Raw genomic sequence first — 19,717 nt, 5'->3', positions numbered from 1 at the left:
CAATTTGTTGCTTTCCTTGCAAAAAGACGTTTTGATATTTTCAAAAGAGGGCATAAAAATACTTACTTGAGAGTATTAGTGATAACGAGATCTTGTTGCTTCCTTGATGAATGAAGTTTCAGCTTTTTGGATCTTGGAGTTCTTCAAGATGCTTCCTTCAAGGTGCCTTGAGAGAGATTTTCTTGTTGATGAAAGCTTCTCAATGTGTAGATTTGAAGATCTCCACTGATGGGCCTTGATCTTGAGTGCCTCTTCTTTCAAGATGAAGGATCTTTGATGGAGACTCTTCTTGAATGTACCTTCTTGTAGAAGCATTTAGATTGATGAATCTAGGAGAGGAGATGGCAATCCTCCTTGTCTTTGATGGATCTAGAATCCTTGCTTGTAGATCTAATGCTTCATTCTTTGTGTGCCCTTGCTTCTTCATCTTAATGCTTCACTCTTCTATGTGTTCTTGAGATGCCCTTCCTTGATGTGTCACCTTAGTTCTGATACCATGTTGACGAATCTAGGGCACTGAGTTATAGTGAGATTCTTCTAACACTGATAACTAGTTGTGAAGTACTTTTTACTTTTCTTATTAGCACAGCCTTCTCTTATTATTATTAATGTGTGTTCTCTTACTTCATCAAACAATTACCAAAAAAAAGGAGACAAGAACACAAGACGTTGGCTCTCAGCCAGGGCAAAACCTCTCTCTCCTAGAGAGGAAAACCAATCTGCAAATTTCCCTTATTGAAGCTTTAATTGACAAATGCCAAACCCTAGACTATTGACCAGTAGATCCTCCAAGCACAAGACAGTCTCTCCTTTGTACATTCCCTTATATTCTTCAATCAAGGCCTTCTTCTGCACTGCACCTTGATCTCTTCCCTCACACTTCTTCCGGCAACTGATGGCACTTTCCTTTGCTCCTTTTCCGGCAACTGTAGAAACCCTGGGCCTCCTTAGAGACCTCTCCTTTAGTGCCCTACTTTCCTTCACTTGAAAATCTCCCTTCTCCTTGATACTTAAGACTAGAGAATCGAGGCTCTTCTTCCAGGTATATCTCTGAGTTAGAGGTTGATCCTCTTAAACCTACTGCTGACCTGATTTCTTCACACATGTGGCTGATCTAGGGCTTGAGATAAACCTTTGTACTTGCTCCCTTCCTTTGCTAGATGTGGGACCTCCTTCGCTTGAGATGGGGACCTATTTGGGGTCTCTTCTTAGCCCAATCAACCTCTATTAAGTTATTGCCCTTGTGGATCTGATGTGACTGCAGAACTGCCCTCCTTTCTTTGCACGTGTTACAAAATTAGGCCCTAAAACAGTCCTCCCAAACTCGATTTCTCCTTTTCCTTCTTCGCTGCCCTAAAAGCACCTTTATGCTCCTTTTTTCGTACTTCTTTCTTGACTCTCCTTTTCGCTAATTTCAGAGATCACTTGATGGTCTCATTGTGAGGTCGAACTGCCCTATATATAAGAGCATGTCCTTTTTATTTGGGCCGACTTGAGCTAGTGAGGCCGACATGTCCTTAAGTGCACCAAAAAGTCATTTCTTTGAGCCGACTTGAAGAGGAGACTTATATTTGCTTTGGAGGATCTCTTTTGACATATTTCTTTGACTCTAATACATAGGTTTACATAGTGTAACATGCCCATATGGATCTTCAACATTTATATTGACTCTTTGACTTTCCTACAGCACTTCAACATGTGCTAGACCTATGCAATGAGCAAGAAACTCATTTTTACAATTGACAAAAATAATAATTCTTTTTCTTTTACAAGTACAAAGATCAAAATTACATTTATGAAGACCGAACCTAGTTACACTTTCTTCAACATCATCAACAAGAGATACATAAACATCATCTAGCTCAAAGTCTTCAGACTTGGATTGCTCAACCTTATAACATGATAGAAATTGAAAAAGTTTAACATGCCTAACCAATGATTTTGGTTTGAGTGAAGGGTTCATCTCCTCAACCTTATAATGTGGTAGAAAAAAATTAGCATGCCTAGCCAATTGTTTTCCTTTGAGTGAAGGGTACATTCTTTTTAAGGCTATGGTAGAGGAGTTCAAAAATCAATACCAACAACATCAACAAAGTTCAACAATCAATGCCACCAACATCAAGGTTCTTAATGGCTTCATGCTCTTGATCAAATGCCAATCTCATACCATCACGCATGTTAGAATCAAATGGAACATTGCAAACCCCCAAACCATGAAATCCTGAAAACCATTAAGTCTGTTGAATTTTGAGTGAAATCTAATATTCTAGTTTCTCCATATGAAATCCAATGAGGTCGAACCCACTCTCAAAGATCCTAAGGCATATCATGGTAATGTTAAAAATTTAAGTAAAAAGATGAAAATGAAAAATAAAGGAAATGTCACTTTTACTTTAAGAATTTAACATTACCATTAATTGCCAACATTGCTAGGGTTGAGATGTGTCAGGCAAATGAGAGGGTAGGCATGCTTTTCTTGGAGGGGTTGTTTTTGGAGGAAAACAACCCCAAATTTCCCTCAAAACAGCTTCAAAACTCACAAAACTGCATTTTGTGGGGTTTGTAGTTGGCCTGGCAATAAACCAGTTGGTTTAACCATAAACTGGTCGGTTCCATCATAAATCGGCTGGTTTGGTCCCGTTTTTGTGATTTTTTGGCGAAGTCAGCCCTTAAACCGAGATTTTTTCCCGATTCGACCCGGTTGCCTAATGAACCGATCGGTTTGTCCGTTTTTCAATTCATGCCGATCGGTTTTTAAAACTATGGTACCATAACATGTGATTTGGATGATTCCCCTGATCCCCACTCCATTCCACCACTTTATCATTTTCCACCTACCACTAGAAGGATATACCATGAACATGTCATCCCCTTTAAAGGATGAAACAACCTAATAGGATCCTTGGCTAACCCCCCTATTGAGTTTGGAGACACTTGTACATGCCAAACCCCACTACGGAAGGGCATGCCACCATGAAATGCCCCATTGATTTCATGATCTGTAAACTCTGTTACTTGATTATGCTAATGATTTGTTGTATTAGATGGCAAGGGGACGCATTGGATCTTATGCAGGATTGCAAGTGGGTCTCCATTTAGGGCTTGGTTTCCCTATATGAGGTCCTAGCCCTTCAGAGGGGCCACATTGGGACTTGTAAGGTGAACGTTGAGAGCCATGGGCCTCCACCATAGCAGAGAGTACTTCATGGATCCCCAGTACCACTCATTGATTGCTCATGTTCCACGGTTTGGATGAGGATGATGCACCTGGTTCACCATGCCCAGCCGGCTCCACACATGCACCACACACTTGGCAGATGATTTGGAGTCCAGATGAGGGATATGTCACTATTTGAGCCTTTACAAATGGTTTACAGGCACTTTCGATCCACTTAGAGACCCATGTGGATGCCCTTGTGCCCCCTCACAGCCACTTGGGGGCACCACAGGGATTTGCTTAGAAACAAGGGGCCAACCCCTTGTCCACTATGTTTGAAGTCCATTCTCACATCATGTCACATTTTGGACTTCATTAGGCCTCCTCAAAGGCCCAACGACTCACTTTATTCATCATTTGACCCTCTTGAGAGGCTTATTATTATGTTATTAAGCTATCTTGGTGAGCTTGTCACCAAGAAATGTTATTATTGCACACTATTTTATTGTTTGGGGCTCAAATAGGCCTAATTAGGCAAATCAGACTCATTGGTGATTGTATAAATAGAAGTGAGGTGATTCATTCTAATGATCATCACTTGGATTGGGTTATTAGCTCTTGTGAGATTTTCGCTATCCCTTTTAGAGGAAGAGTTTGGATGATATGGATGAATTTTGATGTCTGGATCTCTCTCTCGTCTTGAAGCTTCATTATTGGCATAATTTGATGATTATATATACTCTTTTGTACATGTAAGTGCTCTTTTCATGCTTATTCTTGTTATTTACTTTTGTCACATGAATGTTGTTGGGATTTTCGCTATACAAGTCTGAAATTTACTGCTTTTCTATACGAATTGGTGGAAATTGTGATCTTTTATAGCGTTGCATCATGTCATGGGCCATGTATGAATGGGTGAATGTTCCTAGAGATAATTTGTGCTAAATACATCTCGATAAGTCATCAATTATTGCAAATCGAAGTATAAAGCCCTTGAAGTAGTTGCTCTCATGCCCTAATGCCATGTGAAGTTGTTTGAAGGCCTCCTTGAAAGGGTGAATTGTTTCCAAACATTAAAATCTCCTTGACTCCATCTCTCCCAAAGGACAAGGCACTAATCCTCCACAAGTGGTCACTTTCAAAGCTTATTTCTCTCACCTCTCCTCTCTCTAGGTCCAGCCTCCAGAGGTCACCTAGGGCATCAATTATCTCATGTTCTAGCCATCAAAAGACTTTGATCTCTTGTCCTCTACTGCACTAGGGTTTTCTCTAGAGGCTCTCCAAATTTCACGAAATTCCGACAGTGGGATCTCAAGATATTGCAAGCCCTAGCCCAAGAATCGTCTCTTGCCCTAGGTTTCCCTTGGCTAGTGACCTCATTTGGATCATTGCATTCTATTCTAAGAAGATTTGTCCATTGATCCTCTTCTCTTCCACAATTAGGTCAAGCCCCTCCTTGAGTGATCAATTCCACCTCCTTGACCTAATTTTAGGTCCACTTGGTCCCGTGTGGTCCCACAACTTTATAACTCCAACTCCACAAAGATCACACAAAGACCAAGTCTCCATAAAGGTTTCTAGGCTTAGGAATCATCTTTTCAAGATACATTCCCAAACCCTAGCCTTAGGAATCCTTCTAGCCCTTCCTAGAGAGCCTATCACCTTGCTTCCTAAGCAAGAAAGCCATACAATTGAGTCTCTCTTGAGAATAGACCTTGGGAATCACTCTTCGTCCTCTTATTAACCTATTCATCTAGTGATTCCTCTTTATATCGAGTCTCCTCCCATCAATGAAAGTCTGTAAAGAGCAGGGAGCCTTAGCTGAGGTAACAGTGGGCTATCGCTCTATTCTTGCACTTGACCTAGTAGTTGCCCTTTAATATCCCCTCCTAGGACCCCTGCTAGTTTGAGCAGTAACAAAACCCACAGGTGCACAAAAGTACAAGTCGGCTTGGGCAAACAAATTCAACCCCTTGTGTCACATATAAATACACATCATGTCACATCACTTGGAGGCATTATAACACATCAAATCATCTTCTCTCTCTTCATTTGATTGGTTCGTACAGGTCTAAAATAAGAGGTCCAAGCTCACACGTGCAAAGGGAAGGAGGAAATTTCTATTTTGTGCATTGACTTTCTGTTGGACAATTTTGACCAACGTTTGACTTGGTTTGACTTGGATCATTTTGACTTGGAAACTTGGAATTTATCTTTGTTTTGGAAGGCTGAATTGATTGGGCAAAATCTGAATTTTCTTGAGCAATTTGACTAGTGTTGACCACAATCTTACAATTAGGGTTTCCGCAAGTCAAACATTGACTTTAACCAAATTCTTATGGGCAGAATTTATGATTGTTTTGACTAATTTTGAATAAGAGGAGGTTGAATATTCTAGTTGGTTGACCAAATATTTTGAAGGCACTTTGACTTTTGAATGTTCACTGGTTTGGGTTGTTGTTGCTATTGACTTTGACCAAAATTGCATATTTGACTTGTTGACCAAATTTGACTTTTGGGCTCATCTTTGATTGAATATTGGTTAGATGTTTTTGGATGGTCAAAGGTTTGACTTTGACTCTTTGTTGATGAACTTGGACATTGTATCTCTTTGTTGAACATTTAATGACAATCTAATAGAAGAAGAATTTTGAAAGGGTTTTCCCCCTTATGGGGTTTTACCCTGGACTTGGACCAAATACTATGTCTCTATTGTTCTTGGTTGTCTTCTATTGTGCATTGCTTTACTGGTCTATCTACAATTGCTTATTGTTGTTGGAAGATTGAATTATATTGATTGCTAATTGAAGAAGAATTGTAATAAGTGATTGTGTTAAGCATAGAACACTGGAAAATTAACAAAAATAATATCATCTTGTAACTTCACTTAAATAAATAAAAATGAAAGTCAAATTTCCTATGTTCTAGTTAAATTTCTAATACTAGCCAAATTTAGTTTCTCGGCAATTTAAATATCCCTAGCAATTTATTTATTTACCCAAATAATTATTGAATCACCAAAAAATAATATCACTAATATTTTTAACTTCTAGAATTAAATATATGCAGCAGAAATAAACCAAAGAGATCAATCACACATTGCAAAAATAAATCACCCACAACAATTCTCCATCATTTAATTATCTGGAAAATCTGGGTTTTTCAACCCACAGAGATACAAGGAAAAATACAAAACCTATAACACGGCTCCCTTAGAATGAATTCAGCCCAAGGAACTTAGCCTCTAGGAAATTAGCCTCCAAATGAAATCGGCCTGGAGAACTCAACCTAAATACTCAGCCAGCAACTCAAGCTGCGCCCTCCTTGCATGCCACAAATGCACACTAGGGAAAACTTGGTCATCTAGCAACTCTGCCTCCTCCAGATAAAATCAATCTCCCAGCAAAAATTCAGCCCCGCAATCTCCTCTTACTCGGCCCTCCTGGATTCACCCCAATCCACTCGCACTTCTCCTTCTCTACGCACTTGGTCCACAGAGCCACTCACACTTAGAGAAAATCGCTTTCTCTAAATGATGACTCACTCACACAACTTGTGTCTTCACCTCCTCGTTAAGCTCCATTTATAATATTCATTGAGTCCAAATCCCTAACCCCAATCTCCCTTCTAGAACCATCTTGGAGATCAACAGTTAAGATAATTTCTAAGTCACTTAAATAATTAAATTATTTATCCTTGGAAAATGACTCAATAGTCCACAACCATTAATTTACTTTAGTTATTGTACTTTTCCTAAGTTAGACTTAGGAAATAAAACATAAATCACTTACTCCACCAAGCAAGCACCTACAAGAGGCAAATAATGTCTTCCACATGCTAAGACACCAAGCCTATGCAAAAGACCTTCTGAAGCTACCACTCACTTCAACACTCCTAGTCTTAGAAATCTACATGAAATATTCTAGAGGTTCTAGAATATTAGCGAGTTAAATTTGATTTAATCATAGACGTTGTAAACCTTGTTGTTGAAATAAGGTGGTCACGAAGATTAAGGAGATTAGTTGCTAAAATTTGGGAAATTAGTTGCTAGCATTGAGGAGATTAGTTATCTTTCTCAAAGCATAAATAGAACAAGATGAGAGAAATTTAACACACTTTTTGTACACCAAGAAGACTCGGGAAGTATGAGAGAGATTAGTTGAGCAGAATCAAATAACAGAATAGGAGCCGAGGTCAAGAAGCAGGCCAAAGTACAATCCGTATAGTCATACAAGTTCTGTATTGATAGATCCATACAGTTGTATGGATAGGGTCAACCAGTGTTGTACAGCAATTCAGGCAGGCAGATTGTCAGCTGTCCAACAAGCACATTTATCTCAGTAAGTGCAGATCTGAATTTTTGTGTATGCCATACAGCTGCTAGTTTGACAGCTTGTGAAAGTTTCTTTGTAGACTTGGAATATTTAAATGAAAAGCTGATTTGAAGGGTGATTATCTGTGTGTTGTGTTTATGCTTTCGTTGTTCATTTTTCAACAATATTTGTGATTGTTGCATGTTCAAAAATATCTATTGTGGTATAATAAGTTCAGATCTGATTTATTTAATTAAGAGAAACATGGGACAGCAGTCATCTAAGGCTTGGAAATCTACATATTCAAGGGCTAGACTAGGACATTTTGCAGGTTGTCAGAAGAAAAAGCTACACCAGGGCCAAAGAAGAGCACCATGCTCCACTTGGAAGGCAATGCTAAGATATAGATCTCTTACTTTCACCTTTGACCATTATAATTTTTGCATCAAAGCAATGAGGTAGGACATCAAGTCTTCCCTCCTACCTTGGACTATTCTCTAAGATCACGTTGTTGTTCTTGCGTTAAAGTCTAAACCTAGCACCTGGCAATTAGTTCCTAGTAGATTATAAATCTACTGAATAAAAGCACAGGTAGGTTCTTAACACAATTATTCAACGAAGCAAAAATTACAACCAATCTCAATCACATGTGACACATACAATTTCTATGCAATCAAATCAGTTATTCATTAAATTTAAATCAAAACCCTACTTGGGCTCCCTTCCTGGGATAATGGCCCAACTAAGAAATTTACAGTTACAACATACCCTGGATCTACTCCAGCCGATCAGGCTCTAGATCTGTCCTTGATCTGCTTGGTTGATCTGGATCCCCAATGTTGCACCCCTGCACCTTCCTCAAACCCAACACACTTGAGTATCACACTCCTCACTTGAGAAAATCCCTCTCTCAATGGTTAGTGCCGCTATATGGTGTCTTTCTCCTCTCCTTAGCCTTGCCTTTATAACTTTACATTGAGCTAAAACCCTAACCCTAATCTCCAATAAAACCCTAACCCTAATCTCCAATAAAACCCTAACCCTAATCTCCAAACCGAAGGATAGTCGAGATTAGATCTCGCCTCACTTGAGATCAACAGTTGAGATTAAAACATAATCACTAAAGTAAATACTTTACTTTTCCTAAGTTTCTTTAGCTCAATAGCCAACATAATTAATTATGTGTTTTTCCTAAGTTAGACTTGGGCTAAGCTACAATAGCAACTTACTCATACTTGAGCAAGTGTCCTAAGGAGAAAACCCTAGATCTCACTTGGATTTTAACTAGAGACTCCATAGCCCATAAGACACTGGTCTATCACACATCTTCAACCATAAAACCCATGATTTTCTTTCCCTTTCCATTTTGTATTTTAGGTTTCCAACCTAGCATTATTGTTTAATTCTTAAAATAGGTTGTTGGATCTAATGTGATTCACTGTTATATCATTGCTTGGATCTTCTTCATGCTAATGACAAATTTCATGATTATTCAACATTAGCATAATATGGGTTTGGTGTGCTTTCAATTATATACATCTCTTGAATCTAACCCTATGCAATAGTAACTCCAATCTTGTTTGAAATTTGCAATATTTTTGAGTTACTCATATTCATGCTTGGAAATACATACTAACAGACAGCACCTGCTCTCTTTGAATACAAGGGTTTTATGCCAAATGTTGCAACATTTTTATGATCTATATGTTTGAGAGATCCAAATCAATGACAAATCAAAGCAAACGACTTAGCAAATGTAGAAGTCTTCAGTAAGGAGTCTCGTCCACCTATAACAGAGATGGTCTCATGGACTCAAAGGACACTTGGTCTTTCCACACATGTAACTGTAATGGTCAGTGGTCTCTAATTGGATAGATAGTTTAGATCACTTTGAATTTTTCTATCAACTCATGGATTTCTTGGACTTTTGTGGACATAAATTAGTATTATTAGGCTCCAAAGGAGAACCTATAATATCTAACTTTTCATTTGATTGGATTATCCATATATAGAGTTCATCTAGAGGGATTTCATCAGTGAATTGTTATGATGTGCCTGGACGCTTGAGTGCTCACTACTGTGTATATTAATTTTGGTGTGTGTCTCCTCTTGGTGCACTGAGTGTGATAGTTTAGCCTCCAAAAGGAAAGATCTCAACACAAGTTTGAATTCGAGGTTTCCGTTCTATGGTTGGAAAAAAATGTTTCATATGGTTCTGGTTCCCCTTCAGCCAAATAAGCTATGAAGGACCTCTATCTCTGTTCTTTGGTTTTGTTTTCTATGACTAACAATAAGCCTAATATTCAGCAGTAAAATTGCTTATGATGATTGAAGGATCATCATAATCATAATAATGCGAGAACTGTGGATTTTAGAATCTAAGTACTATATTATATTCATATATAACAATGTTGAATTAGAATGGAATAGTTGATTTTGTGGCTATGTTGGTAGGTTTACAACTAAAGTGCTGTGGTACACCAAAAATGGATAGCTGTGCAAAAGGTGGAAACTCAGCCAACCCTGTACCAGCAACATTACCACCGATTCTTAAACTGAATGTATTGACTTTTCAAGTTGATGTTTTGAAGGAAACTTCTACCTGTTATAGTACTGTATAATTTGAAAGCAAAGAGCTTATGGTTCTAAGAAGAAATACACTTGATAAGTTGAAATTATTGGAGTTAACTAAGTATTACATATAAGATTATTTTTTATTTCATATTTACTTTCTCTTTCGTTTATTTCTGTGAAAGCATATGGCGTCTCTCAATGCTTAGTGGTTGTAATTTAGTGAGTTTGCAAAGTTTAATTTATTGCATACTTTATTCAATGCATATACATTGTAATAATTCCCTTAAAACTCAGTGTTGGCAGTTTCAAGAGTTTGATGCATTTAAACACTACACCACAGAGAGTGCTCCATGCATCAGTGTTGCACATTTGAAGAACACTTCTAGACTGCTTATTAATATCCTTCAATAATATAAGCCATTGTAGTTTAGCAAACCTCATGTACTGTAACATGGAAGAAGCACTCTAAGCAGTCAATTTAACAAAACTGTTGAAGAAACCCCATTGAGAAAAGCCGGCCTTCTTCCTCTATTTCATCCTTGCCTGTCGGACTAGCACATGTCAGATTGTTGACATGGACATTCTATACCAATTGTTGTGCTCTTGAACAAGCCACCACGTAGCCCATAAGGAGAGGCAACGAAATTAAAGAAGGCCTTTCCATACTTTGTCAATTTTTGCATTAACAACACACAATCTCGAGGTATGTTTGTGAGACATCCTTGTGAGCCTTTCACTTCCGCTCATATATACCCCATTGATGTTTAACATGGGGGAGTTGACCCACCAAAGGAGAAACAAATCACTAGCACTTCATCACTCTCTACCCTTCCTTCACATCCTACTCCACTTTGTCATTTGCCCAACAGACACATTATTTATGCCACATCATCACTCAAATTGTCCTCAGTAGCCAACCACAATTTGACATGTCTTGTGCAAGAAGTCATCAACACCGCATCATCCTGCTGATTATTGACACAATGAAAGATCAGGGCCTCCTGACATGTCAGCCTAAAAGGGTGAGCCAAGCATGATTCGTGGAGCATCTCCACAGGTCTTAAATCTCCTTCCACACCTATGTTAACTCGCTTTGACCTGCACTGACATCATCTTGATGTCACCTAGAGCCATGTCATCACTGCCACCTCATTGTTCGAACCAACATCAATAGCCAACCCACAAGCAAAATGTGTCTCAAGAAACATGTTAGGATGCCATGTCAACCTTGGTGCTAGTAAGAGCTCAACTTGGCAGACTGTTTACAGGGATCCCTACAGGGCACCTGTGTAGTCCTTCACCATAAGCCATCCCTAAGACAATCCTTGTGGACATTCCCCACAGAACTTCAGATCACCTCTTAGTATGCCCCAACACCCTTGATCAACCTTGACTAAGAAAGACATGCTATTCAGCAATGTTGCTACTTGTCACTACTAACATGAGCACCAAGAACCATTTATAACTTAAAGAGAAATAATAAGCCCCTCAAGTGCCAAAAGGAAAGAGAAAATTGTAACCAACCGAGAATAAATGAAGGATATCAGGTTAGAATTATACATGTGTGCACACACAGAGAGAGATACAGTATGTGTAGGTGCACATGCATGCATGTGTATGCTTTAGTCCACAGTTAATAAACAAAGGAAACCCTTTTAGTAATGCCTGGCAGGAACCAACTGTAACAGCAGTGCCATCTCTAAGCAAGGGGGTTAACAACACAGATAAGTAAAGTGCACTCACAAAGAGTTAAACATCAAAAGAGACTTCAAAAGCACCAAGAAGTCTAAGAGTTCAGGCCCTACTGTTAATATGTTGTGAGAGTACTCTGGCTGACAGAAATTTAACTGCCATCCTGAAAGGCTGACATACCCCTTACTGTTAATCTACCCAAACGGACAGTGTAAGCCAAGTGTACCAGCCACATAAGTCCATCACATCAAGTTATGTGGCTTGCCACGTTTTCAGATATCAAGAAAACCTGCCACACAGGTAGCTGACTGGACAATTAGTTTAAAAAAATTGCCATTGAAGACTGCCCTGCTGTGAAATAAATGTACTAGTGTAGTGATTTTTTAAATAGAGATTTTTGGGGGTTATCAAATGCCAGTCCACAGTTTCTGCCATTTTCTGCTTACACATGATTAAGGGTGTTAATCAAACCGCCAAGTATCAACTGACCAATGTGAGATGAGATGAGCTCACTTGTTTTGCTACTCCAGTAGTTAGAATGCGGTCTATTCAGAAAATTTGGTGCATCTCTTTTTGACTCCCAATTATGATGTAATTCTATATCTCAAGGAAAGTATCCGTATGATCCCAGATAAATTAATGAAAATCAGGCCTGGTCAGTAGTAATTCAGCCTTATTTTATCTTAGATAACGTTACAGTCAAGTCCATACCAGTAACTCTACAGAGGTACATCTGGATCATTGTATAAGCTAGGAAAGGGGGCAACTCTTGAAATTGAGGCTCAGTAGCAGGTGCAGTAAAATCAGCATTATCTAATTGTAATTATGTACATTAGTATGGATAATATCTTCTTTACCTAGCAGAAAACAACATGAAGGATGTTAATGCATTAGGAGAATTTCATTTTCCTTGTTTTCATACTTTTTGTCAGCATACAGTAATGTTCGCTGTACACTCGCATCATGAAGTCTATCAAGCAGTAGTAATAGTGCATTTTAGATTTGAACTTAAATCCTATAATCTAGGATCTTCATTGTTAAGTACCTAGTTCACTTAGTCGAAAGGATTAGCTCAACTGGTCGTGACCAATGTTGTCGCACATTTAGTTAGTTCTGTAACAGCAGCTGTCCGGTTTGAATCCCCCTGGGTTAAGGACACTAATATATGCCAATGGGTTTACTAGGGATGCCATCCACTAATGTGGGTCAGCATCCCTTGGGTTTCCCTGTGAAGTGTTCGTTGGGAAAACAAACCAAAGAAAAACTAGCTCGTTCCCCTGAGATTTTCCATGTCAGTAACTGCTAAAAGTAATTATTTATCACTTTTATTTATAACATATATTGCTTGTACGACATAGCATGGAAGTACATATTTTTATTTGACCTCAGTTTTTTTTGCAAAGTCGTATACTCGATTTGTCAGCTAGGTTTTTGTAGTAATCCATTTACTGATATCACGATGGAAATACTGTCAGCTAATTCTTGTTGTCGTTCAATTTCCTATTTTACTCGGTTCCTCTGTCAAGGTACAGTGATGGTGCCAAATTTAAGTCAATTTGCCCTTTGCATTATTTTTTCTTTGTTAAGGAAGGTTTGCCATTGGGCAAGTTCCATAAAGTTTCTACGGCTTTGTCCTTCAAGTTGTTCCTACCACTATTTGATCTAGTGGAAGTCAGAAATCCCACTGCACGAACCATTTCATGATCTCTCCGGTCCAGCCTTGGCTTAACGTACGATGGTCAAGAGTTCCTGTTGAGGCAACTACGAGTATTTCTTCATTTGCATTTCTCGTCTTCTGTAAATTGATTTGGTTTTCGTATATACAAGTCAGTTTCTACAGTAAAAGAAGGGGGTCATTCTCTTTATTTTCACCATGTTTAGCATTAAGCGTTTCTAAAATTTTGAGAAGCATTCCCCGTAAATGCCACCCCACGCGTAATTATTATACCTATTATACTCGGCAATCGTTAGACTAGATACATGGTGTTGGGTACTCTGTTAATTGCATGATGGGATTTGGTCGTTGCTGAATTTTTGGATGAAACTGCACTTTATCATTACTAACTTTGCTGTGCACTGATATAACAGATGGTTGATATAAATATAAGCAGCGACAATTGTGAGCTTCTTAAGGCTGAAACTTACCTTGAAAATGGCAAAGGAAGACTTCGCCTTCTGTTGCAGGGTGCCAATTGTGAGCAGTCGTGGATACGACGTCCCAACTGATGTCCCCATACCTTCCCTCGCTTAAAAACCCTAAACCTTTGAGCGCCTTCAAACCCTTGCCAATTACTTCATACAGAGTAGCAGTTGAAGCTTCTAATACCTGACTCAGTTGACATACCTACAGCTTCAAAATGCTTCCGTTTCGTATCTCCCTGGTTGAATCCAAATGGAGGGTGCATAGAGTCTCAATATTTGTATGTTTTTCATATAACGAACACCTTTAAACAAATATAACAAATGACATGCCAGCGGCATGATGGAAATGTAGGTGTCAAACCACGAACATTGTGTGGATGTTTATATAGTTCGGTAATTTTAGGTTCAATATCCAAATCTCTTCCTAGGATATATCAAGTTTATAAAATTTGTATATAATTTAGTTTTGGATGTATTGTGGATTGAGAAGAGTTCCTTCAACATCAAAATTCCCTCCTACTATATGTGAAGTTTATAAAATTTATATATAATTTAATTTTATGTATATATGAAGTTTATAAAAGTTATATATAATTTAATTTTATGTATATATATGAAGTTTATATATAATTTAATTTGATGTAATAGGAATTTAGAAGAGTTAAAAAAGAATCTCATAGCTGAATTTTGATGAGATGGATTTATGTTATTTATTTATTTTTATTTAGTTATTTTATATTATTTTGAGAATTTTTATTTATATATAAAAATTATAGTTGAAGAATACAGAAAGATCTTCTTAATAAATGTATGATTACAAATATCTAGTTGAAATTGAATTGCTTAAGAGTATGTAAATAAAGTGTTTTTGGAGGGAGGTTTGAAGGCGGCAATGGAGCTCTACAGCACTTTTTCAGCATTTGTCGTTGACCCTTGTTAACCTTCGCAGGCGCCCGTAGCGGTCACTCCAGTCAGCCTCCTGCACATCGGTCCTAACCTGCACCTGTCGTTTTCAACGGCTTAGTATGGAGGGAATGGAACTTGATGCGGTGGACTATTCGCTGGATCCATTCCTCGATCAGGTCATCTTCCAAAACCCTATTCAGATTTCGGTCACTGTTACATCTGCCCCGTCCTACTCGCAAACGGCGTCGGTTGTCTCCCTGCCTGGGCAAAAGGACAACTCCCCCCGCATCGGTTCCCTCTCCATTGACTCTCCCGGCGTCGATTGTCCGCCCTTGTCTCCCTCAACCCTCAACCTCCTCGCCTCATGCTCGTCTCCGCTCTTTGACCCCACACCTCCCACTAACCTTTGTTACGCTCAGAACCCTAACCCTAGCTCTCGACCTACTCCGGAATCAGCCACACTTTCGCAGCAAGCAGCAAACCTACACGGAACAGGCAGTAATCCACAGGAATCCGCTATCCCATCGGGATGTTTCGACACCCCTGTTGTTAGGGTTAGGACGACAGAGCCCTCCTCGGTGACAAGCAATCCAGTTGACCCTCTGCAAGCCCACCCTACCGCGCCTCGGACAAGGAAAAAGAAATCCAAGTGCATCAGAGCATCTGGGAAAGATTTTACTATCAAATTTGGCGAAGGCCTCACTATGGGGGATATTGCCGACAGCACAAGCAAAGTTCTGGTGGGTAGGGTTCGAGGTAGAACCTACACAGCGGATCGATTAGGGCAATGGGTGAAAGAGATTTGGGGGCAGATTTTCCTACAGCTGCTGGAGGTTCAAACCCTGCCTCGCGGATGGTTTGCACTTCGCTTTGCACACGAAGAATACACAAATATGGCTCTGGCCCGATTTTGGCATATTGAGATGGCGTCGGTTTTACTCAAATGATGGAGCCCTCTCTTCGACCCTGAGAGAGAGAAGATCGGAGCAGGGCCTCTCTAGGTGAGGCTGCCAGGATTACCTCTGCAGTATTGGTCAGAAGAGGTGTTTATCAAAATTGGCAACACCCTAGGTACGTTCCTAGACTATGACAAATCCATTGTCCAATCCAAAAATCATTCATTAGCCCGTATTTTAGTGCACCTAGACACTCGGGAGGGCTTGGAAGAAAGGATTACTCTGCAGTGGAGGAATTTCACCCAGGTACAGATCTTGGATTATGAGGGAGTGCCATTTAGATGTCGCAGATGCCACAAGGTTGGGCATCTATTCAAAGAGTGCCCTCTAGTAGTGAAAGCCCAAGAGACAGCAGTAGGGCAAGAAACAGGCAATGACAAAGGTACTCCTGTCATCAGCAGAAAGCACACAGAGACTGGCTCAGAACCTCCTCGCAAGACGACCCCGTCCAAGCTAGTGCAGCATGAAGCTGGAACTTCTACAGGTCCACCATCCCCTCCACTGACTCGAGCTCGGGCAGCGGCAGAAGTGGCTCGATCAGCGGGTACTCCTCTTCCCTCATCCCCTTCTCTATCTTATGTTAATGCATCTAATGCACAGCATATGCATTCTGCATTGATTTCTCATGATATCGTCTCCCCTGCATCCATCACCTACTCCCCTCTCTCTCATCATTTGGTCAATTCTAACACCCCTCACACCACCCACCCTATGATTTCCCCCACTCTCCCCTCATCCCCCCTGGTACCCCCACATTCCTATAACCTTCGATTGTGAACACCTTTTGGGGACTCTCTCCCATACACAGGCCTTGGCCTGAATCTACCTACATCCTCGGCTAAACCACCTAGAGGGCGCAAATCATACCTCACCCATGCCATCCTCCGCACTGGGGCAGAGGTAATCTCGGGCAGATAATCTTCACTAGATCGGGTTCTTAGAGCAAAGCAAACCCTAGACATGTTTCCCCCATGAAATGCTTATCCTTTAACTGTAGGGGCTTGGCTAGTTCTCCCAAAAAACTAGCCCTCCGCATACTTTCCACTGCGGAACCAGTCGACTTAATCCTCATTCAAGAAACCCTAAATGATCAACCAACCAAAAATAGCTAGTGCATGCAAAGAATTTGAGTTCCTTAGCTGTGGTGGAGATTCTAAGGCAATGTACAAGTTGTTGTAAACTAGTTTGAGTGTATAGTTTTTGCATGCAATCAGATGATCAAACCTTGGGAATTGTGCAATCAATTGGAGGAAAATTCCTAAAAAAATAGGGGCTAATTCCTCAAGATTTGCACAAGGAAATAGGGGTTCAAGCAAAGGTAGAAATGGTATAAGTTTGGGTCAGAGCTTCTCATTGAGCAGCGAGATAGGTTATTCACTTGCAGGTTGTGCTCAGAGCGGGCAAGCAATCGTAATACATTTTCTATTCATTTGTTTAATACAAAGAGGCTTGAGGGGTTGTTCCTAGTTGGGTTCCCCTAGAAAAATACTATGCATGTGTGGTTTTTCTTATTGCGTGTTTGTGAATGTTGTTCTAAATTATGAATTAAATTGGGTAGATCAGTAGAGTAGAGTTGTGTCTCTTGATTTTAGATCAAACTTCTTGAGTAGTTGCAATTTTATCACCTACATGGTATCAGAGCTAGATTCACATTAGAACAAGAATTTCAAAGTTGTTCATCAAGAGGTTCGAACTTCATTGCATAGAAGGATCGCATGGAGGTGGTGCTTGATGACAATGGATTGCTCGAATATGTCAAAACAGAGATTGCAAAACCAGGATCGACTGATGCACAGAACCTAGCCCAATGGAATAAAGATTTATCCAAGGCGACGAGAATTATCTTTGAGGGAATGCGAGACCACATTGTCTCAAATCTCCATGGGAAAGAAACTGCTTTCACAATGTGGAAGGCATTGACAAAGCTATTTGAGAATAGCAACGACCATCGAAAACTGGCCCTCAAAGACAAACTTCGAAATATCAAGATGTAGAAGAATGACACTATTCCGCAGTATCTCACCAAATTTACACAAGTTCGGGATGAGCTTGGAGGGGTTGGTGTGACTATTGCAGAAGATGACCTAGTGAGCCTAGCTCTTCTAAGCCTTCCAAAATCCTAGCATAGTTACTAGGATTCTATGAATGGAAGGGAAAATTTACCAAATTGGGAAAGGTTGTGGTCTAATTTGGTTCAAGAAGAGTTTAGGAAAAATAATCGGGATGGAACTTCATCCAAATCAGAGGATGAAGAAAATTTTGCATTGGTTGGAAAGAGAAAGAAGGGTAAAGGAAAGAAGTCTCAAACCAAACTAAAATCTAGCCAAGCGAGCAAGAAGAAAGACTTGTCCAAAATATAATGCTTCAATGGTCATGAATTCGGGCACTATGCTACAAAGTATCCACGCAAAAAGTTTGGCAAGAAGAACTTAGGAGGAGGAGAAGGTGAAGCATTGACTTCTAATCGAGAATAGCAGCGACCATAGAAAACTGGCCCTCAAAGACAAACTTTGAAATATCAAGATGCAGAGGAATGACACTATTTTGTAGTGTCTCACCAGACTTACACAAGTTTGGGATAAGCTTGGAGGGGTTGGTGTGACTGTTGCAGAGGATGACCTGGTAAGCCTAACTCTTCTAGGCCTTCCAAAATCCTTGCATAGTTACCAGGATATTGTGAATGGAAGGGAAAATTTACCGAATTGGTAAAGGTTGTGGTTTAATTTTGGTTTAAGAAGAGTTTAGGAGAAATAATCGAGATAGAACTTCATCCAACGCAGAGGATGAAGAAAATGTTGCATTGATTGGAAAGGGAAAGAAGCCTCAAACCAAACTAGAATCCAACCATGGGAGAGAAGAAAGACTTGTCCAAAATAAAATGCTTCAATTGTCATGAATTCGGGCACAGTGCTACAAAGTGTCCACAAAAAAAGTTTGGCAAGAAGAACTTAGGAGGAGCAGCAGGTGAAGCATTGACTTCACATTTCGAGCTAGACTTCACCCTTATCACATGCATGGCCAACACTGTGATGGAGAGTGTGTGGTACTTGGACTCAGGTGCCTCGTTCCACATGATAGGGTGTAGAGAGTTTTTCAGTGACCTGGAGGAGAAAGATATCCATATGCATATTGAGCTTGGGGATGACGGAAGGTAAAATGCTACCAGGATTGGTATCATAACCTTTGAGAGGGAATCTGGATCCCCTCTTCACCTCAAATATGTCATGTTTGTTCGAGGCCTAAAGAATAATCTCATCTTTGTAGCAGTTTTGGAAGAGCCTGGTTATGATGTGATCTTCAGCAAAGGTAAAGCCTTTCTGAGACACATAGGCACTAGATAGTTGAAGCAGATCGGGGTTCGTGCGAAGAAATTGTATAAACTTTATGTGGAATATTGTGTTGCATTAAGTAGTAAGGTAGAGAAAGTGTAGAGTCGCGATGTCGATGAGCTCTGGCATAGGAGATTGGGCCATTTTCATCATGGCACCTTAAATATTATGCAACAAATAACCATTGGCCTCCCTAAAGGAGTAATTAAGTTGCAGGATGTTTGCAAAGATTGTACCTTAGGGAAGTATGTGAAATCCACATTTCATAATCGAGACAGCAAAGCACATGCAGACTTGGAGAGAGTCCACTCTAATGTCTGTGGACCCTTCTCGATAGCCTCCACTACCAGAGATAAGTATTTTGTTAATTTTATTGATGATTTCTCAAGGAAATGTTGGATCTTCTTCACACGAAAGAAGGATGAGACATTCTCAAAGTTTGTAGAATTCAAGGCACTAGTTGAAAAAGAGACCGGTAAGAAGGTGAAGGCTCTCAGGAGTGATAATGGAGGTGAGTATGTTTCAAATGACTTCAAGGACTTTTGTGCCAAAGAAGGAATTCAAAGTGAGTTGACAACAACCTGTTGCACACATTTTGTCAAAGTTCCAAGGAAGCAATGGTACCATATTTTTCTTCAAAAATCGAAA

At 39.8% G+C, this 19,717-nt stretch overlaps 1 protein-coding gene across 1 annotated transcript in view; it reads right to left on the bottom strand.

The window, feature by feature from the left end:
• The window catches only part of LOC149261892 (uncharacterized), a 227,564-nt gene extending 213,335 nt beyond the window's left edge, over positions 1-14,229 (bottom strand). Inside the window, exon 1 of the mRNA XM_089422981.1 lies at positions 13,882-14,229. Within this exon, the coding sequence (XP_089279107.1) occupies positions 13,882-13,971 (90 nt within the window). The 5' untranslated portion in view covers positions 13,972-14,229. The remainder of the gene's footprint in view (positions 1-13,881) is intronic.
• Positions 14,230-19,717: the final 5,488 nt, after the last annotated feature.

The sequence above is a fragment of the Pinus tabuliformis genome, chromosome 6, assembly GCF_031772625.1.
Source record: "Pinus tabuliformis cultivar Carrire ecotype Pingquan chromosome 6, CPIR1, whole genome shotgun sequence".
Taxonomy (NCBI): domain Eukaryota; kingdom Viridiplantae; phylum Streptophyta; class Pinopsida; order Pinales; family Pinaceae; genus Pinus; species Pinus tabuliformis.
This window is presented reverse-complemented; position numbering and strand designations above follow the sequence as displayed.